Source organism: Panulirus ornatus, chromosome 2 (genome assembly GCF_036320965.1).
Source record: "Panulirus ornatus isolate Po-2019 chromosome 2, ASM3632096v1, whole genome shotgun sequence".
Classification (NCBI taxonomy): domain Eukaryota; kingdom Metazoa; phylum Arthropoda; class Malacostraca; order Decapoda; family Palinuridae; genus Panulirus; species Panulirus ornatus.
In genome coordinates, this window is record NC_092225.1 from 77,285,935 (window position 1) to 77,312,699 (window position 26,765).

The window sequence follows — 26,765 nt, forward strand, 5'->3', positions numbered from 1 at the left end:
GTATGTGTATATATATATGTTCATGTTCATACTACTTGCCATTTCCCACGTTAGCGAGGTAGCGTTAAGAAGAGACGACTGAGCCTTTGAGGGAATATCCTCACTTGGCCCCCTTCTCTGTTCCTTCTTTTGGAAAATCAAAAAAGAGAGCGGAGGATTTCCAGCCCCCCACTCCCTTCCCTTTTAGTCGCCTTCTACGACACGCAGGGAATACGTGGGAAGTATTCTTTCTCCCCTATCCCCAGGGAATATATATATATATATATATATATATATATATATATATATATATATATATATATTATCCCTGGGGATAGGGGTGAAAGAATACTTCCCACGCATTCCCCGCGTGTCGTAGAAAGCAACTAGAGGGGACGGGAGCGGGGGGCCAGAAATCCTCCCCTCCTTGTATTCTTTTTTTTTTATTTTTTTTTTTTCTTAACTTTCTAAAATGGGAAACAGAAGAAGGAGTCACGCGGGGAGTGCTCATCCTCCTCGAAGGCTCAGATTGGGGTGCCTAAATGTGTGTGGATGTAACCAAGATGTGAAAAAAGGAGAGATAGGTGGTATGTTTGAGGAAAGGAACCTGGATGTTTTGGCTCTGAGTGAAACGAAGCTCAAGGGTAAAGGGGAAGAGTGGTTTGGGAATGTCTTGGGAGTAAAGTCAGGGGTTAGTGAGAAGACAAGAGCAAGGGAAGGAGTAGCAATACTCCTGAAACAGGAGTTGTGGGAGTATGTGATAGAATGTAAGAAAGTAAATTCTCGATTAATATGGGTAAAACTGAAAGTTGATGGAGAGAGATGGGTGATTATTGGTGCATATGCACCTGGGCATGAGAAGAAAGATCATGAGAGGCAAGTGTTTTGGGAGCAGCTGAATGAGTGTGTTAGTGGTTTTGATGCACGAGACCGGGTTATAGTGATGGGTGATTTGAATGCAAAGGTGAGTAATGTGACAGTTGAAGGAATAATTGGTATACATGGGGTGTTCAGTGTTGTAAATGGAAATGGTGAAGAGCTTGTAGATTTATGTGCTGAAAAAGGACTGATGATTGGGAATACCTGGTTTAAAAAGCGAGATATACATAAGTATACTTATGTAAGTAGGAGAGATGGCCAGAGAGCGTTATTGGATTACGTGTTAATTGACAGGCGCGCGAAAGAGAGACTTTTGGATGTTAAGGTGCTGAGAGGTGCAACTGGAGGGATGTCTGATCATTATCTTGTGGAGGCTAAGGTGAAGATTTGTATGGGTTTTCGGAAGAGAAGAGTGAATGTTGGGGTGAAGAGGGTGGTGAGAGTAAGTGAGCTTGGGAAGGAGACTTGTGTGAGGAAGTACCAGGAGAGACTGAGTACAGAATGGAAAAAGGTGAGAACAATGGAAGTAAGGGGAGTGGGGGAGGAATGGGATGTATTTAGGGAATCAGTGATGGATTGCGCAAAAGATGCTTGTGGCATGAGAAGAGTGGGAGGTGGGTTGATTAGAAAGGGTAGTGAGTGGTGGGATGAAGAAGTAAGAGTATTAGTGAAAGAGAAGAGAGAGGCATTTGGACGATTTTTGCAGGGAAAAAATGCAATTGAGTGGGAGATGTATAAAAGAAAGAGACAGGAGGTCAAGAGAAAGGTGCAAGAGGTGAAAAAAAGGGAAAATGAGAGTTGGGGTGAGAGAGTATCATTAAATTTTAGGGAGAATAAAAAGATGTTCTGGAAGGAGGTAAATAAAGTGCATAAGACAAGGGAGCAAATGGGAACTTCAGTGAAGGGCGCAAATGGGGAGGTGATAACAAGAAGTGGTGATGTGAGAAGGAGATGGAGTGAGTATTTTGAAGGTTTGTTGAATGTGTTTGATGATAGAGTGGCAGATATAGGGTGTTTTGGTCGAGGTGGTGTGCAAAGTGAAAGGGTTAGGGAAAATGATTTGGTAAACAGAGAAGAGGTAGTAAAGGCTTTGCGGAAGATGAAAGCCGGCAAGGCAGCAGGTTTGGATGGTATTGCAGTGGAATTTATTAAAAAAGGGGGTGACTGTATTGTTGACTGGTTGGTAAGGTTATTTAATGTATGTATGACTCATGGTGAGGTGCCTGAGGATTGGCGGAATGCATGCATAGTGCCATTGTACAAAGGCAGAGTGCTCAAATTACAGAGGTATAAGTTTGTTGAGTATTCCTGGTAAATTATATGGGAGGATATTGATTGAGAGGGTGAAGGCATGTACAGAGCATCAGATTGGGGGAGAGCAGTGTGGTTTCAGAAGTGGTAGAGGATGTGTGGATCAGGTGTTTGCTTTGAAGAATGTATGTGAGAAATACTTAGAAAAGCAAATGGATTTGTATGTAGCATTTATGGATCTGGAGAAGGCATATGATAGAGTTGATAGAGATGCTCTGTGGAAGGTATTAAGAATATATGGTGTGGGAGGAAAGTTGTTAGAAGCAGTGAAAAGTTTTTATCGAGGATGTAAGGCATGTGTACGTGTAGGAAGAGAGGAAAGTGATTGGTTCTCAGTGAATGTAGGTTTGCGGCAGGGGTGTGTGATGTCTCCATGGTTGTTTAATTTGTTTATGGATGGAGTTGTTAGGGAGGTGAATGCAAGAGTTTTGGAGAGAGGGGCAAGTATGAAGTCTGTTGGGGATGAGAGAGCTTGGGAAGTGAGTCAGTTGTTGTTCGCTGATGATACAGCGCTGGTGGCTGATTCATGTGAGAAACTGCAGAAGCTGGTGACTGAATTTGGTAAAGTGTGTGAAAGAAGAAAGTTAAGAGTAAATGTGAATAAGAGCAAGGTTATTAGGTACAGTAGGGTTGAGGGTCAAGTCAATTGGGAGGTGAGTTTGAATGGAGAAAAACTGGAGGAAGTGAAGTGTTTTAGATATCTGGGAGTGGATCTGGCAGCGGATGGAACCATGGAAGCGGAAGTGGATCATAGGGTGGGGGAGGGGGCGAAAATTCTGGGAGCCTTGAAGACTGTGTGGAAGTCGAGAACATTATCTCGGAAAGCAAAAATGGGTATGTTTGAAGGAATAGTGGTTCCAACAATGTTGTATGGTTGCGAGGCGTGGGCTATGGATAGAGTTGTGCGCAGGAGGATGGATGTGCTGGAAATGAGATGTTTGAGGACAATGTGTGGTGTGAGGTGGTTTGATCGAGTAAGTAACGTAAGGGTAAGAGAGATGTGTGGAAATAAAAAGAGCGTGGTTGAAAGAGCAGAAGAGGGTGTTTTGAAATGGTTCGGGCACATGGAGAGAATGAGTGAGGAAAGATTGACCAAGAGAATATATGTGTCGGAGGTGGAGGGAACGAGGAGAAGAGGGAGACCAAATTGGAGGTGGAAAGATGGAGTGAAAAAGATTTTGTGTGATCGGGGCCTGAACATGCAGGAGGGTGAAAGGAGGGCAAGGAATAGAGTGAATTGGAGCGATGTGGTATACCGGGGTTGACGTGCTGTCAGTGGATTGAATCAAGACGTGAAGCGTCTGGGGTAAACCATGGAAAGCTGTGTAGGTATGTATATTTGCGTGTGTGAACGTATGTATATACATGTGTATGGGGGGGGGGGTTGGGCCATTTCTTTCGTCTGTTTCCTTGCGCTACCTCGCAAACGCGGGAGACAGCGACAAAGTATAAAAAAAAGAAAAAAAAAGATAAAAAAAAAAATATATATATATATATATATATATATATATATATATATATATATATATATATATATATATCATACCTTGTTATACCTTGTTGCTGTCTCCCACGTTAGCAAGGTAGCGTAAGGAAACAGATGAAAGAATGGCCCAACCCACCCACATACACATGTATATACATACATGTCCACACATGCACATATACATACCTATACATTTCACAGTATATATACATATACATACACAGACATATACATATATACACATGTACATAATTCATACTTGCTGCCTTTATTCATTCCTGCTGCCACCCTACCACACATGAAATGACAACCCCTCCCCCCACACGCATGCAAGGTAGAACTAGGAATGGACAACAAAGGCCACTTTTGTTCACACTGTCTCTAGCTGTCATGTATAATGCATGGAAACCACAGCTCCCTTTCCACATCCAGGCCCTACAAACTTTCCATGGTTTGCCCCCAGATGCTTCACATGCCCTGGTTCAATCCATTGACAGCACATCGACCCAGTATACCACATCGTTCCAATTCACTCTATTCCTTGCATGTCTTTCACCCTCCTGCATGTTCAGGCCCTAATTGCTCAAAATTTTTTTCACTCCATCTTTCTACCTCCAATTCGGTCTCTCACTTCTCTTCATTCCCTTCACCTCTGACACATATATCCTCTTTGTCAATCTTTCCTCACTCATTCTCTCCATGTGACCAAACCATTTCAAAACACCCTCTTCTGCTTTCTCAACCGCACCCTTTTCATCATCGCACATCTCTCTTACCCTTTCATCACCTACTCGATCAAACCACCTCACACCATATATTGTCCTCAAACATTTCATTTCCAATACATCCATCCTCGTCCGCACAACCCTATCTATAGCCCATGCATCGCAACCATATTACATTGTTGGAACCACTATTCCTTCAAACATACCCATTTTTGCTTCCTGAAATAATGTTCTTGCCTTTCACGCATTCTTCAATGCTCCCAGAACCTTTGCCCCCTCCCCTCCCCTATGACTCACTTCCACTTCTGTGGATGCATCCGCTGTTAAATCCACTACCAGATATCTAAAACACTCCACTTCCTCCAGTTTTCTTCCATTCAAATTTACCTCCCAATTGATTTGTCCCTCAACCCTACTGTGCCTAATGACCTTACTCTTATTCACATTTACTCTCAGCTTTCTTCTTTCACACACTTTACCAAACTCAGTCACCAGCTTCTGCAGTTTTTCACCCGAATCAGTCACCAGCACTGTATCATCAGTGAACAACAACTGATTCACTTTCCAAGCCTTCTCATCCACAACAGGCTGCAAACTTGCCCCTCTCTACAAAACTCTTCCATTCACCTCCCTAACAACCCCGTCCATAAACAAATCAAACAACCATGAAGAGATCATGCACCCTTGCCGCAAACCGACATTTATGGGTAACCAATCACTTTCCTCTCTTCCTCCTCATACACATGCCTTACATCCTCAATAAAAACTTTTCACTGCTTCTAGCAACTTACCTCCCTCACCATATACTCTTAATACCTTCCGCAGAGCATCTCTATCAACACACACATATATATATATATATATATATATATATATATATATATATATATATATATATATATATATATATATACATATACATATATATATATATATATATATATATATATATATACATTGATTTTTAGACTATTTTATTTTTAGACTATTTTATTTTCTCAAACTTCCTTATGGTATCTTACAAAAAAGAACTACTTTATATTTTTGGAATGTGTTACATCATATTCAAAATGGCATTTTATGCTGATTTCAACACATTTCAACACAATGTTTCTCCCTCAAATCATATAAATAAATGATTTTTTCACTCGTAGTCACACTTTTTTACATTTATCTTATTTCATATTTTACAGTTTTTTGCATATTACAGTTATCTGCTTTCTTGCCAAAGTGCAGTGGATCACAGTTCTCCAACTACAGTGGTCCTTTTCTTCTCAGACAACTCAGTCATCAGTGCCCAAATTGGTACACAACAATCATAAAAGTTTTCCTAAGTAATTTGATGAGAGGGAAATATAGTGTCCTCCCCTTACATGCCATGCACATTGAAGTTAGGGTGAAAATAATTGTATCATTTTTCAAATGACATGAGAAGAGTTCCAGTATGGATTATTAGGTTTCGTAGATACTTTTTTATTAAGGGAGCGGGGGGCTGGAAATCCTCCCCTCTCATTATCTTTTTTTTTTTTTCTTTTTTCCAAAAGAAGGAACAGTGAAGGGGGCCAGATGAGGATATTCCCTCAAAGGCCCAGTCCTCTGTTCTTAACGCTACCTCGCTAATGCGGGAAATGGCGAATAGTATGAAAGAAAAAAGATATATATATATATATATATATATATTTTTATTTATTTTTTTTATTATACTTTGTCGCTGTCTCCCGCGTTTGCGAGGTAGCGCAAGGAAACAGACGAAAGAAATGGCCCAACCCACCCCCATACACATGTATATACATACGTCCACACACGCAAATATACATACCTACACAGCTTTCCATGGTTTACCCCAGACGCTTCACATGCCTTGATTCAATCCACTGACAGCACGTCAACCCCGGTATACCACATCGCTCCAATTCACTCTATTCCTTGCCCTCCTTTCACCCTCCTGCATGTTCAGGCCCCGATCACACAAAATCTTTTTCACTCCATCTTTCCACCTCCAATTTGGTCTCCCACTTCTCCTCGTTCCCTCCACCTCCGACACATATATCCTCTTGGTCAATCTTTCCTCACTCATTCTCTCCATGTGCCCAAACCACTTCAAAACACCCTCTTCTGCTCTCTCAACCACGCTCTTTTTATTTCCACATATCTCTCTTACCCTTACGTTACTTACTCGATCAAACCACCTCACACAACACATTGTCCTCAAACATCTCATTTCCAGCACATCACCCTCCTGCGCACAATTCTATCCATTGCCCACGCCTTGCAACCATACAACATTGTTGGAACCACTATTCCTTCAAACATACCCATTTTTGCTTTCCGAGATAAGGTTCTTGACTTCCACACATTCTTCAAGGCTCCCAGGATTTTCGCCCCCTCCCCCACCCTATGATCCACTTCCGCTTCCATGGTTCCATCCGCTGCCAGATCCACTCCCAGATATCTAAAACACTTTACTTCCTCCAGTTTTTCTCCATTCAAACTTACCTCCCAATTGACTTGACCCTCAACCCTACTGTACCTAATAACCTTGCTCTTATTCACATTTACTCTTAACTTTCTTCTTTCACACACTTTACCAAACTCAGTCACCAGCTTCTGCAGTTTCTCACATGAATCAGCCACCAGCACTGTATCAATCAGCGAACAACAACTGACTCACTTCCCAAGCTCTCTCATCTACAACAGACTTCATACTTGCCCCTCTTTCCAAAACTCTTGCATTCACCTCCTTAACAACCCCATCCATAAACAAATTAAACAACCATGGAGACATCACAAACCCCTGCCGCAAACCTAAATTCACTGAGAACCAATCACTTTCCTCTCTTCCTACGCGTACACATGCCTTACATCCTCGATAAAAACTTTTCACTGCTTCTAACAACTTGCCTCCTCACCATATATTCTTAATACCTTCCACAGAGCATCTCTATCAACTCTATCATATGCCTTCTCCAGATCCATAAATGCTACATACAAATCCATTTGCTTTTCTAAGTATTTCTCACATACATTCTTCAAAGCAAATACCTGATCCACACATCCTCTACCACTTCTGAAACGACACTGCTCCTCCCCAATCTGATGCTCTATACATGCCTTCACCCTCTCAATCAATACCGTCCCATATAATTTACCAGGAATACTCAACAAACTTATCCATATATATATATATATATATATATATATATATATATATATATATATATATATATATATATATATATATATACATATATATATATATATATATATATATATATATATATATATATAGCGTGGGCTATGGATAGAGTTGTGCGCAGGAGGGTGGATGTGCTGGAAATGAGATGTTTGAGGACAATATGTGGTGTGAGGTGGTTTGATCGAGTAAGTAATGTAAGGGTAAGAGAGATGTGTGGAAATAAAAAGAGCGTGGTTGAGAGAGCAGAAGAGGGTGTTTTGAAATGGTTTGGGTACATGGAGAGAATGAGTGAGGAAAGATTGACCAAGAGGATATATGTGTCGAAGGTGGAGGGAACGAGGAGAAGTGGGAGACCAAATTGGAGGTGGAAAGATGGAGTGAAAAAGATTTTGAGTGATCGGGGCCTGAACATGCAGGAGGGTGAAAGGCGGGCAAGGAATAGAGTGAATTGGATCGATGTGGTATACCAGGGTCAACATGCTGTCAATGGATTGAATCAGGGCATGTGAAGCGTCTGGGGTAAACCATGGAAAGTTCTGTGGGGCCTGGCTGTGGAAAGGGAGCTGTGGTTTTGGGCATTATTACATGACAGCTAGAGACTGAGTGTGAACGAATGGGGCCTTTGTTGTCTTTTCCTAGCACTACCTTGCACACATGAGGGGGGAGGGGGATGTAATTCCATGTGTGGCGAGGTGGCGATGGGAATAAATAGGGGCAGACGGTATGAATTATGTACATGTGTATATATGTATATGTCTGTGTGTGTACATATATGTGTACATTGAGATGTATAGGTATGTATATTTGCGTGTGTGGACATGTATGTATATACATGTGTACGGGGGTGGGTTGGGCCATTTCTTTTGTCTGTTTACTTGCGCTACCTCACAAACGCGGGAGACAGCGACAAAGCAAAATAAAACAAAAATATATATATACACACAGCGACAAAGTATAATAATAAAAATATATATATATATATATATATATATATATATATATATATATATATATATATATATATATATTTTTTTTTTTTCGCTGTCTCCCACGTTTGCGAGGTAGCGCAAGGAAACAGACGAAAGAAATGGCCCAACCCACCCCCATACACATGTATATACATACGTCCACACACGCAAATATACATACCTACACAGCTTTCTATGGTTTACCCCAGACGCTTCACATGCCCTGATTCAATCCACTGACAGCACGTCAACCCCAGTATACCACATCGCTCCAATTCACTCTATTCCTTGCCCTCCTTTCACCCTCCTGCATGTTCAGGCCCCGATCACACAAAATCTTTTTCACTCCATCTTTCCACCTCCAATTTGGTCTCCCTCTTCTCCTCGTTCCCTCCACCTCCGACACATATATCCTCTTGGTCAATCATTCCTCACTCATTCTCTCCATGTGCCCAAACCATTTCAAAACACCCTCTTCTGCTCTCTCAACCACGCTCTTTTTATTTCCACACATCTCTCTTACCCTTATGTTACTTACTCGATTAAACCACCTCACACCATACAGTGTCCTCAAACATCTCATTTCCAGCACATCCATCCTCCTGCGCACCACTCTATCCATAGCCCACGCTTCGCAACCATACAACATTGTTGGAACCACTATTCCTTCAAACATACCCATTTTTGCTTTCCGAGATAATGTTCTCGACTTCCACACATTCTTCAAGGCTCCCAGGATTTTCGCCCCCTCCCCTACCCTATGATCCACTTCCGCTTCCATGGTTCCATCCGCTGCCAGATCCACTCCCAGATATCTAAAACACTTTACTTCCTCCAGTTTTTCTCCATTCAAACTTACCTCCCAAATGACTTGACCCTCAACCCTACTGTACCTAATTACCTTGCTCTTATTCACATTTACTCTTAACTTTCTTCTTTCACACACTTTACCAAACTCAGTCACCAGCTTCTGCAGTTTCTCACATGAATCAGCCACAAGCGCTGTATCATCAGCGAACAACAACTGACTCACTTCCCAAGCTCTCTCATCCCCAACAGACTTCATACTTGCCCCTCTTTCCAAAACTCTTGCATTTACCTCCCTAACAACCCCATCCATAAACAAATTAAACAACCATGGAGACATCACACACCCCTGCCGCAAACCTACATTCACTGAGAACCAATCACTTTCCTCTCTTCCTACACGTACACATGCCTTACATCCTCGATAAAAACTTTTCACTGCTTCTAACAACTTGCCTCCCACACAATATATTCTTAATACCTTTCACAGAGCATCTATATATATATATATATATATATATATATATATATATATATATATATATATATATATATATATATATATATATATCACCCCTGGGGATAGGTGAGAAAGAATACTTCCCAAGTATTCCCTGAGTGTCGTAGAAGGCGATTAAAGGGAAGGGAGCGTGGGGGCTGGAAATCCTTCCCTCTCATTTTTAATTTTCCAAAAGAAGGAACAGAGAAGGGGGCCAAGTGAGATTATTTCCTCAAAGGCTCAGTCCTCTGTTCTTAACGCTACCTCGCTAACACAGGAAGTAGCGAAAATTATGTGATATATATATATATATATATATATATATATATATATATATATATATATATATATATATATATATATATATATATATATATCCAGAAGTATACAGATGCTCCCTGACATACATCTAAGTTTCGGTGCTCGAAATGTACTTAGTTGGCTGCAAGTCAGCATGGAATATAGCATTCGTACACCTGTACAGCATTCTTTTGTCTTATTCATTTTCTATCATTATTATCTCTTTTTTACCAACCAGCCTTATTATATGATTCTGTTATTTCTTTTCACCTTCTATTTAAGATTATTTAGTTTACGGATTCATCCAAATCTTGAATGTTTTCGGCACTCCTTCGTCAGCACTTGTTGCTTCACTTGTGACTCGAACGGTGTGCTAGCTATATCTTCTTTTAAATCTACTGAACCAACCATGACTTGCTGTGAAGTTCTCGATGTAATCCTTTTCCGCTCACTCCTTGAAAGCCTCAAATAAACTTCTTGTCTTCGCCTGAATTAGTAAGATTAGTGGTACACGTTTGAGATCTTCCATCCACATCAACAACTTTTCCATTTCGTGGATGGGCCCTCGTTGCTTTGTTATTATCAAACCTTTGACTTCACGCATTTTTCTTTATCCTTTAAAATTGTGGACACCGTCGAATGGGTCAACTGTAGATCATATGCAATTACATTTTTTTCCTCCTTCATACTGTGATTATTTTCATTTTCAATTCCAAATCGAGCGTCTTCATCAGCTTCTTGCCACATATATCAACATATGACCGGTTTTTCTCCTTGTTCATCATCTTCTTTGGGCCTTAATACAAAAGTGGTTCAATCCAACACGAAAAATCGTTAATTCACTTGAATAACGCGTGCTGTGATGTACACAATACCGGGATCGTTTAACATTCACTATTGTATGCACGCAGGCTTCAGAACTGGCGGACATACGACCAAGCGTAATTTTATATTTACGTATATTCTTTGATTCATATATTTTTTTCGGTCATATGTACAGATGGTCGTAAGTCACATAGGTAGTAAGTCGGGGAATATCTGTATGTATGTCTTTCTTCGTCTGTTTCCAGGCGCTACCTTGCTGGTACGGGAAAAAGCGATCATGTATGAAAAAATATTTAAATCGATGGAGTGATAACAAAGATGAAAGCAATACTAGGGAAAAGGGGTGCAGAGATGGGATGTGGCACTTAAGTATAGTGGCTAGCAGCAATTGCGCCTGTTTGCCAATGACAGTGTTGTTTGCTGAAAGTGAAAAGGAATTGCAGATGGTTGTAAGTTTTATGTTGTATATAAGTATAGAAAACTGAAGGTAAATGCCAGCAAAAGTAAAGTAATGGTGTTTGAAAGGAAAGTGAACTAAAGTATAGATTTTGTAAATCCATACAGAGTGAAAGAAAAAGAGAAGAAAAAAAGAGTACTTAACTGTGTTTTGGATACAGGAGGAGAAACACTGAAAGAGATGAGAAAATTTAAGTATTTAGGTGATACAAAAGAAGAGATAAGGGAGAAAGCATTACAGGATAGAAGAGTAACTGGGTCCCTTAACAGAATAGTGAATGGGGCAGGAGTAATATAATAGTGAAGGGAAAGGTGTATGTATGGAAGTGAAGAAAAGATTGAAGGACAACACAGTCCTCCCAACCCTGACTTATGCAGCCAAAACATGGACATGGAATCAGTCACAGAGGTCAAGAATCCAGACTATGTGATCAGCCATTTGAGAAGAGCATGTGGTAAGACTAGATGGAACGAAGAAAGAAATGAAGGGGGTGTATGAGAGATGTGATATGGCAGGGAGTGCAAAGGGAATGAATTGTGGAGTGGTAGAGTGGGTGAAATGTAATACTCTGAGGTGGTTTGGGCATGTGGAAAGAATGCAAGACTGGGAGTTCACAAGGAGAGTGTATGATAGTACAATTAAATAGACTGGTATGAGAAAGACTACCTGTGACATGGGGAAATAAGAGTGGAAGAGGAGGGAGAGAAACGGATGAAAGCATGGAATGATGTATGCAAGGGAGCCATGCAAGCACATGGATAAGTGGATACTCTTTTGCTGGGGCCACCCCACTGATGAGAGTTCCCTGAGGGAACAAGCATCAGAGATATAGACAGACTGATAGACAGAATGTGCAGGAGGGTGAAAGACTTGCACCAAATAGTGAACTGGAATGGTATACAAGGGTGATGTGTGGTTAATGGACTAAGCCAGGGTATATGAAGCAGCTGAAGGAAACTATGGAAAGGTGTGTGAGGCCTGGTTGTGGAAAGGGGTAAGTGGTTTTGGTGCACTGCCTTGAAAGCCAGAGAATGGATATGAGGAAATGTACCCTTTCTGTTTCTGGCACTGCCTCACTAATGAAGAAAATTTCAAACAAATATGAAAAAAAAATATATGTAAAGTGCCTGCTAATGAAGTAGGCATCAGGGGCCTGTGGCAATTTTAATGATGTAAATCAAATTATCATATTTCATTCATTTATTATACTTTGTCGCTGTCTCCTGCGTTAGCAAGGTAGTGCAAGGAAAAAGATGAAAGAATGACCCAACCCACCCACATACACATGTATATACATATACGTCTACACATGCACATATACATACCTATACATTTCAACGTATACATATATATACATACACAAACATATACATATATACACATGTACATAGATTCATACTTGCTGCCTTTATTCATTCCCATCGCCACCCTGCCACACACGAAATGATAACCCCCTTCCCCCAAATGCACACGAGGAAGTGCTAAGAAAAGACAATAAATGCCACATTCGTTCACACTCAGTCTCTAGCTGTCACGTCTAATGCACCAAAAGCACAGCTCCCTTTCCACACCCAAGCTCTGCAAAACTTTCCAAGGTTTACCCCAGATGCTTTAAATGCTCTGGTTCAATCCACTGATAGCACGTTGACCCCAGTATACCACATCATTCCAATTCACTGTATTCCTTGCACACCTTCCACCTTCCTGCATGTTCAAACCCGGATCGCTCAAAATCTTTTTCACTCCATCCTTGTATGTATTTAATGGCACCTTCCCCTCCAGTAGCCCCTTATAAACATAAATATTGGCATCTCAAAAATGCTTACTGGAATAACATATGAAAATCCTTTTCTGACTTTCCTCAGGTAAATTAGTCTCCTTTGTGGTGATTTTATTGTTTCTATCCCTGGGGATAGGGGAGAAAGAATACTTCCCACGTATTCCCTGCGTGTCGTAGAAGGCGACTAAAAGGGGAGGGAGCGGGGGGCTGGAAATCCTCCCCTCTCGTTTTTTTTTAATTTTCCAAAAGAGGGAACAGAGAATTGGGCCAGGTGAGGGTATTCCCTCAAAGGCCCAGTCCTCTGTTCTTAACGCTACCTCGCTAATGCGGGAAATGGCGAATAGTTTGAAAGAAAAAGAAAGACCAAAAACACAGCAGAGGTTATTTTTGTGGGAATGGAATTATTTCTCCCCTCTTCCTCCAAGATGACCTTGTCTTCCAATCCATGGTTCAACTCCTCCAGTTCTGATGTCATTCAAGCATGGAATCAGGCATATCAGACTTGGAAAAACTCTCCTTCCTCTGACTCCCATTTAGCATTTATCAATGCCTGTAATCACTGTAAGTACATTATCCATGAGGCAAAGTGTTCCTCTGTTCAAAAGGAGTGTGACAACCTCTCCTCATCATCCAATGATGGGATTTTCTAATCTTCAGCCACCTTCCCTTCACTTTTCCATTTTGATGGTACTATAGCTGTCTTTCCTGGAGACAGCAACTCTCTCTGGTTCCCATTTCTTCTCTACCTCTATCATGGATAACTCCATAATTCCTTCACTCCCTGATGCTCCTCTTAATAATCCTAAGCCTTTTTCCATAATCTCTTTCCTAACTGTCCAAAAGGCACTTATCTCTCTGGACACAAGCAAGGCTTATGGTCCAGATAGTATCCATTCCAGTGTACTAAAAGAAAGTGTCCCTGAACATGCACTTATGCTTGATCCTCTGTTCCATCTCTGTTTAAAAACAAGAATGTTTCCTTCTTGAAAGCATGCATTGGTACATCCCATCTCTAAGAAGGGTGACCATTCTAACCCTTCTATCTATTGTCCTGTTGCTTTGACATTTGCCATTTCCAAATTGTTTGAATCCCTCCTCAACTCCTTTAACCTCTAACATCTTTAATTTCATGGTCTCTCTGATCACCAGAATGGCTTCCACAAGATGAGATCCACTGGTGATATTCTTTCCTATCTTAGTCATGTCTGGTCATAATCCCTGAAAACTTTGGGGAGTCCTACATACTTGCCCTTGACATACAAAGCTTTTCACAGGGTGTGGCATCTGGGTCTCATCTCTAGCTCCCCTCTATTGGTTTCCCTCCCTCACTCTCTGGCTGACCTATCTCCATAGCTGTTGATGAACCAGCCTCTCCCACCTTCTCCATCAACAGCGGTGTCCCTCAAGGTCCTGTCCCATCTCTTACACTTTATTTCCTTTTTATCGACAATTCCCTTTCTTCCACAAATACCCAAATGCACTCATACACTGATGACTAAACACTGCATTCATCCACATCCTTCAATGCAGCTCCTTCTTCCCTCACTCGCTCTGTATCTTATCTAGGTACAATTTCCTTAATAACTTAGACAGGGACAGGATATCTCAGCGGGGTAGACAAAATCTGGTTAAGTTTAAAGCCTCCAAAACCCAGTTTCTCCCCATTTCTCAACTTAAAATTTCTCACATCTTCCCTCTCTCCCTTCACAGTCCTGTAATTTCACCTCTTGACTCAATGAACATATATGGTTTTACTGTAACATCCACTTTATCTTGGAAAGCCCACATTACAAAGTCTGCTGCAAGGAAACTGGGAGGCCTATTTAAATATCAAAATTTCTTTTCCTCCGAACAGTTGCCTGATCCATTCTTGTATGGAGTACTGCTCTCACATCTGGGGTGGTTCTAGCTCTGCACCCTTACTTGACAGAGTCGAGTCAAAAGCAGTCCGACTTATAATCTCTACCTGACCAAATTTAAAACTTGACCCACTTGCCCTATGCTGCAATGATGGTTCACTTTCCCTCTTCTATAGATATCAGTCTGGTTTCTACTGCTGAGAGCTGGCTGCTTGTGTGCCCCCACCCCTACCCAGACCATAGAATACTTGGCAAGCTGCTGTATCTCATGACTACTTTGTGGCCAATGACAACTCAAGGGTGAGCCATTTTGGTAAGTTTCTTTCCCTACATCTCAAAGCTTTGGAACTCCCTACTCTCTCGTGTCTTTCCCAACAACTATGACCTGGCATATTTTAAAAGATGGGTGTTTCAACACCTCTAAAATTCATCAATACTTTCCCTTTCATTAACCTCTCTAGATTTCAAATAAGGCCCAGCTTTGATGTGGACTTTTATTTGTAATGGAACCTTCATTGTGGGGAAAAAAATAGCTTTTAAGTATATGGATAAGGAAATATTTATCAAGCTGATCATATACTACATACAGCCTAAACTAGAATATGCATTTCAAATTTGGTCACCATACCTAAAACAGTCACATAAAGCAAATAGAGAAAGTCCAGAGGAGGGAAACATTTACAAGGCATGATCTATCTATCCCTGATGCCATTTCCAATTGGAACTCCCTCAAAAGAGTGGCCACGGCAATAGAGTCTCCATTACTAGTGAGCTCCACTGCTGCTTCTTAGCCTTTAGTGCCTCACCCTTAACAGGCCACTGGCAAAGGGCAAGTTTAGTGCAGTGTTTGCTGAGGCTCCTATCTAATGTTCCTACTGACTACTTATATCTAATGCTCTTTCCAGCTACTTCTACCCAAAATGACAAGGAGAGATTGTACATTTGTGGACAGAATGCTGGTAGTTAGTGAAGCAAAAAGAAAAGACAGCTACCTGGGTATGAGGTCTGCAACTTGACAACCAATGAAAAGCTGTCTCATTAAGCAGATGTTACTAACCCTTCCGATACCCAGGCAGGTGGTACCAATAAAGTACTTCCCTGGTCGTTGGCTGCCTACCAACTACTACCTACCTCAAGGCAAGATATTTTATTTTATACAACTATTCTCATTTATGAGTATGGACCTTTACTTGACCACCAAAAATGGAGCAAGGCAATTAAGCAGAAATGATTTGTTTCATAAGAGTGATATACCCTTGGGAAGATGACACCTTGAGGAAAATATAACAAAGTGGGAGAGCTGATGCAAAAAGTGCATGTGATGCTCCTTAAGAGGATACATGTGTTTTAAGTGGAGGTAGCAAAAGGGATTAACAACCTAAGAGAAACTAAAATAAAAATCTGCCAAGCAGCAGGGAAGAATATAATATGTTAATACTTGAATGGTTTTTTTTTTTTTTTTTTTTTGCTTTGTCGCTGTCTCCCGCGTTTGCGAGGTAGCGCAAGGAAACAGACGAAAGAAATGGCCCAACCTCCCCCCCATACACATGTATATACATACGTCCACACACGCAAATATACATACCTACACAGCTTTCCATGGTTTACCCCAGACGCTTCACATGCCCTGATTCAATCCACTGACAGCACGTCAACCCCGGTATACCGCATCGATCCAATTCACTCTATTCCTTGCCCTCCTTTCACCCTCCTGCATGTTCAGGCCCCGATCACACAAAATCTTTTTCACTCCATCTTTCCACCTCCAATTTGGTCTCCCTCTTCTCCTCGTTCCCTCCACCTCCGACACATATATCCTCTTGGTCAATCTTTCCTCACTCATTCTCTCCATGTGCCCAAACCATTTCAAAACACCCTCTTCTGCTCTCTCAACCATGCTCTTTTTATTTCCACACATCTCTCTTACCCTTACGTTACTCACTCGATCAAACCACCTCACACCAAACATTGTCCTCAAACATCTCATTTCCAGCACATCCATCCTCCTGCGCACAACTCTATCCATAGCCCACGCCTCGCAACCATACAACATTGTTGGAACCACTATTCCTTCAAACATACCCATTTTTGTTTTCCGAGATAATGTTCTCGACTTCCACACATTCTTCAAGGCTCCCAGAATTTTCGCCCCCTCCCCCACCCTATGATCCACTTCCGCTTCCATGGTTCCATCCGCTGCCAGATCCACTCCCAGATATCTAAAACACTTCACTTCCACCAGTTTTTCTCCTAAATGAATGAAGTAATCTTGTAAAAAGTCTAATCATCATGAGGAATTAGAATTACTGTACGGAGTAGAGTGACACTGTGGCCATACTTCCATTAACAAATACAATATCATTTTACCAAAATAACTGTTCAATTTCAACTGCTTCATTACAGTTGGACACAAAAGCAAGTGAACTTTGTCTCTTGACATAATTCTTATGAGGACAGGAGAACACACTACTCAAATACAGTTCCCTATTGGCATCATGGTCATGGAAGACTGTGAAATATTACCACTGAAATCAAACAGGGTAATGAGCACAACTGGAGAAAACCTTGTAAACATCAAGAGCCCAAAACAGTTTAATAAACAATCTATGGCCATTAGAAACACTATGGACTGCACAGTGGAATCTAAAAGAGGCCTATACCTGTATCTACATGTCATGTACCAGTCCAGTCCGATATGGTGTTTCTGTAGGTCTATGGGCTGTAGCCTCCAATGACCTAACTGAACAGAAGAGTATGACAACAGCATGTTGTAACTCTAAGCTGTAGGGGGTAAATGACCTCCAAAGCCATTACAAGAATTCAAAACCATACCTGCATAAGAGTATGTATGATCTGTAGTTATTGAAAGGTTATCTTTAAATTTTATTATACTTGATTGTCATTTCCTGCATCAGTGACGTAGCGCCATGAAACAGACGACAAATGGCCTATCCACTCATGCACATATATATACATATATACAGAAAGGTAAATAACTTAAAAAGTGAAAGAGGGTAACACCAGATGTGCATTACCTTCATCTAACAGTTTCCCTAATTTGCATTTGCTTCTTTGAGTTTGATTTCTCTATAACTATCTTTACACTACCAAGAAATCATTAGCTGCCTTGCTCAAATAAGGCATTATCAAACTGGCTTAAACTCCTACTATCAATAGTTAATCTTTAACCATTTTTCATGTACCAAGGAATTTCATCTATAGGTAACTAATATCTAATAATAATGAAAACTCATAAGTGGAAGAAAAGTGAGCATAAATAGGAAAACTGGTGAATAGTATCACTTACTTTATTGTTGGGTCATGATATTCTCCACTCTTGTGAGTTGAATCATTATGATCCTGAGGAGCTGGGTATCCTGGACCAAAGAATGGAGGATATGGAGCCTGGCCAGGTATACTTGTGCCTGGAGGTGGCTGAGTAATGGTTGAGTAGCCAGGAGGAAGGGCCATGTAACCTGGGTTATATCCAGGATATCCTGAAACAAAGTTTGGGGGGTAACCTGGAGGTGGCTGCCATGGATAAGCAGCTTCCTGTGGGATGGAGGGAGGTGGATATCCTGGTGGGAGATAAGATGGAGGATACCCAGGTGGAGGTGCATAATGGGGATAACCTGGTGGAGGTGCAGTAAATGGGGCACCAGGAGTAGGTATGGTAGTGCCTACTGGAGGTATGGGAACATCCTGATGGAGTATTGGATCTTCTGTTGAACTTAAACTAGATAAACTCATTCTGTCATCATCTATACCATTTACTTGACTTTCTTCCAACACAGGTTCTTCTTTCACTTCACTTTTTAAGTCTTTACTGCTATCATTTGTTTTTCCTTCTTTGTCTTTCTTTTTAACTTTTTTTTTCCTAAGTTTTTTCAATCTTTCTCTGTTTTCCTCTCTTTCTCGTCTTTGTGCCTCCATTTTCAGCTCATTTCCTTTTTCATGCCAATATATATACATTTCTGGTGAAATGAACGGAGACGGAGGAGTTGATAATGGTTCCAAAATATTTTCAAGTAAAGCCCACTTAGATATACCTTCACCACCACTAGAGTCTTTTGAGCCCTCCCCTACTTCACTTTCACTTCCTGTGTCTGATGAGGAGTCTGTATCTGAATTTGAAACACTACTACTAGAAGTTGTCCGAACACTAGATTCTTTATCTTTCACTTTTTTTTCCTCTTGACTTGCACCTTCTTTTTTCTCCTCCTCCTCATCACTTCCCAATCCAAGAGCAAGGAATGGAGGAGCCATACCACTATCTTTATTCTGAAGTAGCATTGCAATTCTTGTGTCCAAATCCAAGTTAGATTTGTCTTCTTCCTCCTCTGACTCATTTTTAGGTTTACAAATGATCTCTGCATCAGTATTATTAAGCCTCTCATCAAGTTTCGGCCTTCCAGTTGTAACAGTCTTGTTATCAAAAGGACTATCATTGTGGGAATTGCGCTGATACTCAAGACAGTGGTAATGAGATGCATCCCAGGAGTGGTGTGAATTAGTTGTGTGGTGATCAGCAGCTGTATGGGTTGGTACATGACTTGGTGGGTGAGCTGGCCAAGGCTGTGGAGGAGCAGCTGTACCTCCACTGCCCCAATGATGACCAGGTGGAACACCTGGGGGATATCTGCAAAAGAAGAAACAGTATAAACATATATACTTTTTGTTCCTTAACCCTTAAATATCCATACAAAGACGTTTTCTCTACCGTGAAAATGTTTTCTAAAAATACAGAAGATTATGTTAACTGAAAATGGAAAACAAATATACAGGAGTAAGTCTAGCTCATGTTCAAATGTGTAATTACAAGAAGTATTACATAATCATCCAGCGTATTCTGTTATAAAGCCATGTTTAAAATCATGAAGATATACATTTGCCACAAAGAAAACATTACTTTTTAGCTGCTTTATAGGACTTTACATGAAACTTGTTGCTATTTTCACTTACACATTGCACAGTAATTTTTTGTGTTGCTATTTTCACTTACTACACAGTAATTTTTCATATTACAATTCATACAAACTACCATGCCTATAGAACTGAAAGCTATAATCTTGTGAAATACCAAGTGACATGTGGATGGCATCATCCAAAAAAGGGTAACAAGGGAGTGTCTGCCCATCAGTCAGACAAGCAAGCAGATCCCTCATCAATCTTGTGTTTCTTTAGCCTAACTTGTATACTTCCCAATTCATTAGTTAGGAGCCTCTGCAAACAATGCACTATAGGTGCCTTCTGTCAGTGGCATGTAAGGGTGAGGCATTAAAGGCTATGAAGCAGCACTGGAGTTCATTGGTTATGGAGACTCTATTGCCTTGGCCACCCGCTTGAGGGAGTTCCAATTGCGAACAGGTGTCAGAAGTATACAAATATATAATTACATTTGAGAGAAAAATGATAAATACTATCTTAACTGAATATCATTTATTACTGAAACATTAGCTCATGGAAAATAATGAATAAAAGTTTGTTTTCTCTTTTTCAAACTTAATTGCATTTTTTTGCATCAGTGAGGTACTGTCAGGCCTTAAAAGACAATAGGTCTTCAGCTGTAACATCTATCCACTTAGGTAGGAAGGTGTATCTGTTTCTTTATATTCTGTGAATGTGTACTGTTTATTTGTTTCATTTTCAGTAAGTTCCATTAATGTTTCATCACAAAATAGCATGAAATAATCTAGCTCAGCATTCTAGTATATAAGAAGTTTGTAGAGTGTATTTGGTAAATAGTGTGGGAGAATAGTGATCGAGAGGGTGGTGGCATGCACAGAGCATCAAACTGGGAAAGAACAAATGTTGTTTCAGGAGTCATGGTGTGCGTTTTGAACAGGTCTCTGTGATAAGAATGTTTGTGAAAAAAAAGAGAAACGGATTTCTAATAAGAATTTATGGATCTGCATAAAGCATATGATAGAAATAAAAGGTATGCTTTGTGGAAGGTGTTAGAGACATATGTTAAACATATGTTAGAGACATAAGCTATTAGAAGAGAGTAAGGCATGTGTGCAAGACGGTAGAAAGGAAGACAAAGGTGCCAGATGAAGGTGGGGCTGCAGTAGGTGTGTGTGATGTCACCATGGCTATTCTATTTCTTTGTGAAAGGAGTGGTGATAGAAGTACATGCAAAGGTCGTGGAGAATTGGGCAGGTATGCAGTCTTTTGAGGATGAGGGGGAACTAGGAAGTGAATCAGTTTTTTGCTGAAGACACAGTAATGGTTGCAGATTCAAGTGAGAAACTGCAGAAGTTGCTGTCTGAGTACTAGAGGATGTGTGTGAAAGGAGGAAGTAGAGAGTAAATGTTAATAAAAGCAAGCAATTAAGTTTAGCAGTGCAGAATGAACTGTTAGTTAACTTGTCTGACTGAATTAAGAAAATTTGGAAGAAGTGGGCATTTTAGACAGCTGGGAGTGGACTTGGCAGGGAATGGAACCATGAAAATGGAGTTACTCATGGGATGGGTGAGGAGGTGAAGGTCCTGGGAGCATTAAGGAATAAGTGGAAAGAAAGGCTGCTATCTGGGAGGGCAAAAATGGGTGTCTGAAGGTATAGTAGTCCTAGCAATGTTGTCTGAACTTGAGATTTGGGTTAAAGATAATGTATGAAGGAGGATGCATGCATTAAAAATTAAATGCTTGAGAACAGTATGTGGTGTAAATAGGGTCAAATGAGTAAGTAATACTAAGGTGTGGTAATAAGAAGGGTATGGTTGACAGAGCTGAAGAGGATGTGCTGAAATGGTCAGGACATATGGAAAGAATGAGTGAGGACAGGCTGACAAAGAGGATATATGCGTCAGAAACGAAGGAGACATGGGGAAAAGGGAAATGGAACAATAGAATCAAAAAGATTTTGAGTGACTGTGACCTGAACATGCAGGAGGGAGAAACATGTACATGAGATATTGAAGTGGAGCAATGTGGTATACAGGGGGCAACATGTTATCAATGAACTAAACCTGGGCATATGAACCTGGCGAGTGAAATCACGGAAAGATCTGTGGGGCCTTGATATGGACAGAGGACTCAGATTTTGGTGCATTATGCATGACAGCTAGAGAATGGATTTAAACAAATACACTTTTTCTTCAGTTGTTTCAGCCACTACCTCTCTAATGCTGGAAATGGTGAAATGTATGAAAGAAAAAAGATTTATATATCTGGAGAAATCAAATGATAAGGTTGACAGAGATACTTTGAGGAAGTTGTTACAAATATATGGTTTGTGAAGTCAGCTATCAAAAGCAACGAGTTCCTATCAGGAGGGCAAGGCATGTGCACGAGTAGTTAGAAAGGAGGGTGAGTGGTTCCAAGTGAAGGTGGGTCTGCAGCAGGGATGTGTGACATCCCCATGGCTACTTAATTTGTTTATGATCAAGGTGGTGAGGGACAAAAATAAATGGGTCTTTGAGAGGGGTAGGTATTAAGTCTGTGAGGGGCAGGGGGGTTACTCAGAAGTGAGTTAGACGTTGTTTGCTGATGATACAGCACTGGTGGTAGATTCTAGTAAGAAACTGCATAAGTGTGTTTCTAAGTCTGGGAGTGTGTGTGAAAGGATTAAGTTGAGAGTAAATGTAAATACAAGCAAGGTTATTAGGTTTAACAGTGCAAAGAGAAGTTAGGTGGAGTGTGAGTTTGAATGGAGAAAAACTGGAGGAAGTGAAGTGTTTTAGATTCCTAGAGTACACATGGCAGCAAATGAAACCATGGAAGAAGAGGCAAGTCATTGGGTGGGTGAGGGGGGGAAAGTTCCTAGGAGCATTTATAATGTGAAAAGAGAGTTTACTTCCTGGGAGGGAAAAACGGGTAAGTACGAAAGAATAGTACTCCCAGAGGTGTGTATGGATGTGAGGCATGTGCCATAAATAAGAATGAATGAGGGAGGGTGAATGTGTTGGAAAATGAAATGTCTGAGGACATGTGCTGTGAACAGAGTTGATCAGGTAAGTAATGATGGGGTAAGAAGGAAGTGTGGCAAATGAAGTGGATGGCTGAGAAAGCTGGAGAGGGTGTGTTGAAATGGTTTGGACTTATGGAGAGAATGAATGAGAATAGGTTGATAAAAAGGACAAATGTGTCAGAAGTAGAGGGGACAAGGAGAAGGGAAATGGAACAATGGAGAGAAAAGATTTTGAGTGCCTGAGGCCTGGACATGCAGGAATGTGAAAGGCATGCACAGGAGAGAGTGATGTCCTGTCAATGGACTGAACCTGGGCATATGAAGAAGCTGAGGAAAACCACAGAAGGGCTGAGAGGCCTGGTTGTGGATAGGGGGCTGTAGCTTTGGTGCATTATATATGACAGATAAAGAATGGATGTGAGCAGGCAAAGCCTATTCTTCATCTGTTCCTGGTGTAACCTTGCTATCAGGGGAAACAGTAAACAAGTACAAGAGAATGAAAAAGAATCGCCTAAATTATATCATGACACTGTATTACTGTATATAGCTGGTAAGCTTACTTGTTTCAGTATAGTCCAACCAATCAAAAAACACTGAGAAAAATTTGGTCAAATACATAATCTCTCTTATAACAAGGGTTTCAATGGTTTGATTTACAATGTTTTTGATGTGCAATAAGTTGTCCAGGATTGTAACCCCTCTTAAGTCAAAGTTTTCCTTCAAGGTGCACTTAAAGCTATGAAACAACTTAAATGCACACTGTCTTCTGATCACCTATGCGAAGGAAGAGAAAAGAAAATGCATTTTCTATGATATCCACTCCACTGAAACATATAACATCTATGATATCAATATAATATATAATATAAAGTCTGACAACATCTATGATTCAACAGTTTTACAATAACAATCTAGTTAACTTTGTAATATTTATACCAAAGGAATAAAATGATTGTACTGAGGCATACATATAATTCTTTTTTTTAAACATAAAATATAGAACTCAGCCAGACTTTCAAAATTATGGTATTCTCTCTGCTGTAGAATTCATTTTGATTTATACCTTGATTTTTCTCATATATAAATTTTTTCATCTTTGTTTATAATTAGCCAAAACATGAAAGTAACACCATGAACAAATGAAGAACAGCTTCATTTGCTTACGTCTACGTTTCAGCTGTCACATATAATTCACTGTAACCACAGGCCCCAATTCATAACCACGCCCAATAGACCTTTCTATGGTTTCCCTCAACTGCTTCATATCCACAGGGTCAGCCCAATAACAGTGTACTGACCTCTGTATACAACATTGCTCCAATTTGCCCTAACCCAAGCATGCCTCACACTCCAGCATAATAAGGCTCCAATATCTAAAAGCATCTTTCACTCCATCCTTCTACCTCCTCCCCATTTCTACCTTTTCCTTGTTCCCCTTCACTTCTGATGTGTATACCCTCTTACTCATATCCTCCTTACTCATCCTATCCAACTGTCCAAACCATTTCAGCACAATCTCTTCAGCTTTCTCTTAATACTGATGTTACTACCACACCTCTCTTATCCCCATCATTTCTCATTTGATCTACCATCCTCACCACAAATGAAATCCACAAACATTAAATTTCCAACACATGTGCCCTATTACGTACTTTTTTTATATGGGGCCCAAGCTTCATACCCATCCATCATTGGGGCTACTATACTATCAAACATACAAATCTTTGTCCAAACAGTCAGTGTCCTCTCTTTCAACACATTATTCAGAACAGCCAGGATCTTAATCCCCTCACCCATCTTATAGCTCACTTCAACTACCATGGTTCCCTTTGCTGCTATAACCACTCCCATGTATTTAAAAGACTCCACTTCCAACCATCCTATTGCTCTCCACTGCTAAACTAAAAATCCTTGATTTTATCAACATTTACTCTCAACTTCCTCCTTCCACATGCCCTTCCAAATTTAGAACTAGCTACAGCAGTTTCTCACTCAAATCTAACCTCAGTACCAAGTCATCAAAAAACAGTAACTCACTCACCTCTCAAGCCCTCCAATCCCCAACCGACCGCAGTTCTAACACTCTCTCCGAGATGCTTCTATACACCTGCCTCATTACCCCCATCTATAAGTAGATTAAACAACCATGGAGGCATCACATATCCCTGCCACAGATCCATCATCACCTACTACCACTCACGCTTCTTTATTCTTTCTCATACACATGCCTTACTCGATAAAAAATCCTCACTGTTTCTGGCAGCTTTCCTCCTCCTGCATATATTCAGAACAACTTCCACACAGCTTCTCTATCAACACTACCATAAGATTTCTCTAGATCCATAAATGGAACACACAATTCCTTTTGCTTCTCTAGATTTTTTATCTCATAAATTCTTGAAACCAAACACCTCACATGGGTAAGGATAACTTTGGTTTTCACTCCAGAGAGCTAGCTGCTTTTGCATCCTCACCACCAGCTAGACCATTCAATACTTGATTGTGTGGCCATTGGCAACACAAAGGTGGGCCTTTTTGATAATTGTTCCTTTCCATACACCACAAAGCTTTAAATTCTCTACCCTCTAATGTCTTTCCCAATAACTATGATCTAGCACATTTTAAGAAACAGGTATTTTTTCACTTCCTGCAAAATTCTTAAATACTTTCCCCAGTCTCTTCATTTTCCCCTTTTCATTAACTTCTATGTATTTCAATTAAAGCCTATCCTTAATGTGGAGTCTCATTCATGAATAAAGCATATATTATTCATATTCATAATACTTCATTGCTGCTTCCCAAGTCAGCGAGGTGGTGCCAGGAAACAAATGAAGAATGACCCATCCACTCCTATGCACATATATATACATAAATGCCCATACACTTACATATCAACATATACATACATATACATACACATACACACATCTTTCATACTATTCGCCATTTCCCGCATTAGCGAGGTAGTGTTAAGAACAGAGGACTGGACCTTTGAGGGAATACCCTCACCTGGCCCCCTTCTCTGTTCCTTCTTTTGGAAAAAAAACAAAAACAAGAGGGGAGGATTTCCAGCCCCCCGCTCCCTCCCCTTTTAGTCGCCTTCTACAACACGCAGGGAATACATGGGAAGTATTCTTTCTCCCCTATCCCCCGGGATAACATACACACATATACATAAATATATATGTACATATTCATACTTGCTTACCTTCAATCATATCTTGGCATCACCCCACCTAACAAAGAACAGTATCGTCACCCCCCACTTCAGCAAGGTATTGCCAGCAAAACAGTCAAAAAAGCCACATTTGTTCACACTTAGTCTCTAGCTGTCATGTGTAATGCACCAAAACCACAGCTCCCTATCCATATCCAGGCCACACAGACCTTTCTGTGGTTTACTCCAGACATTTCACATGCCCTGGTTCAGTCTATTGACAGCACAACGACCCCGGTATACCTAATTGTTCCAATTCACTCTATTCCTTACACGCCTCTCACCCTCCTGTATGTTCAGGCTACAATCACTCAAAATCTCTTTCAATCCATCCTTCCACCTCAAATTTGGTCTCCCACTTCTCCCAGTTCCTTTCAACTCTTGACATATATTTTCTCTTTCTCAACCTTTCCTCACTTATTCTTTCCGTAGTCCAAACAATTTCAACACACCCGCTTCTGCTCTCTCAACCACACTCTATTACCACTCATCTCTTACCCTTTCATTACTTACTCAAGCAAACCACCTCACTTCACACATTGTGCTTAAGCACTAAATCTCCAAC

General features: G+C 40.5%; 1 protein-coding gene across 1 annotated transcript in view; it reads right to left on the reverse strand.

Annotated features, from left to right (window-relative positions):
* The window catches only part of Set1 (SET domain containing 1), a 350,690-nt gene that overhangs the window by 206,632 nt on the left and 117,293 nt on the right, over positions 1-26,765 (reverse strand). The window contains 1 exon segment of the mRNA XM_071668303.1: positions 18,379-19,710. Coding sequence (XP_071524404.1) covers positions 18,379-19,710 — 1,332 coding nt within the window.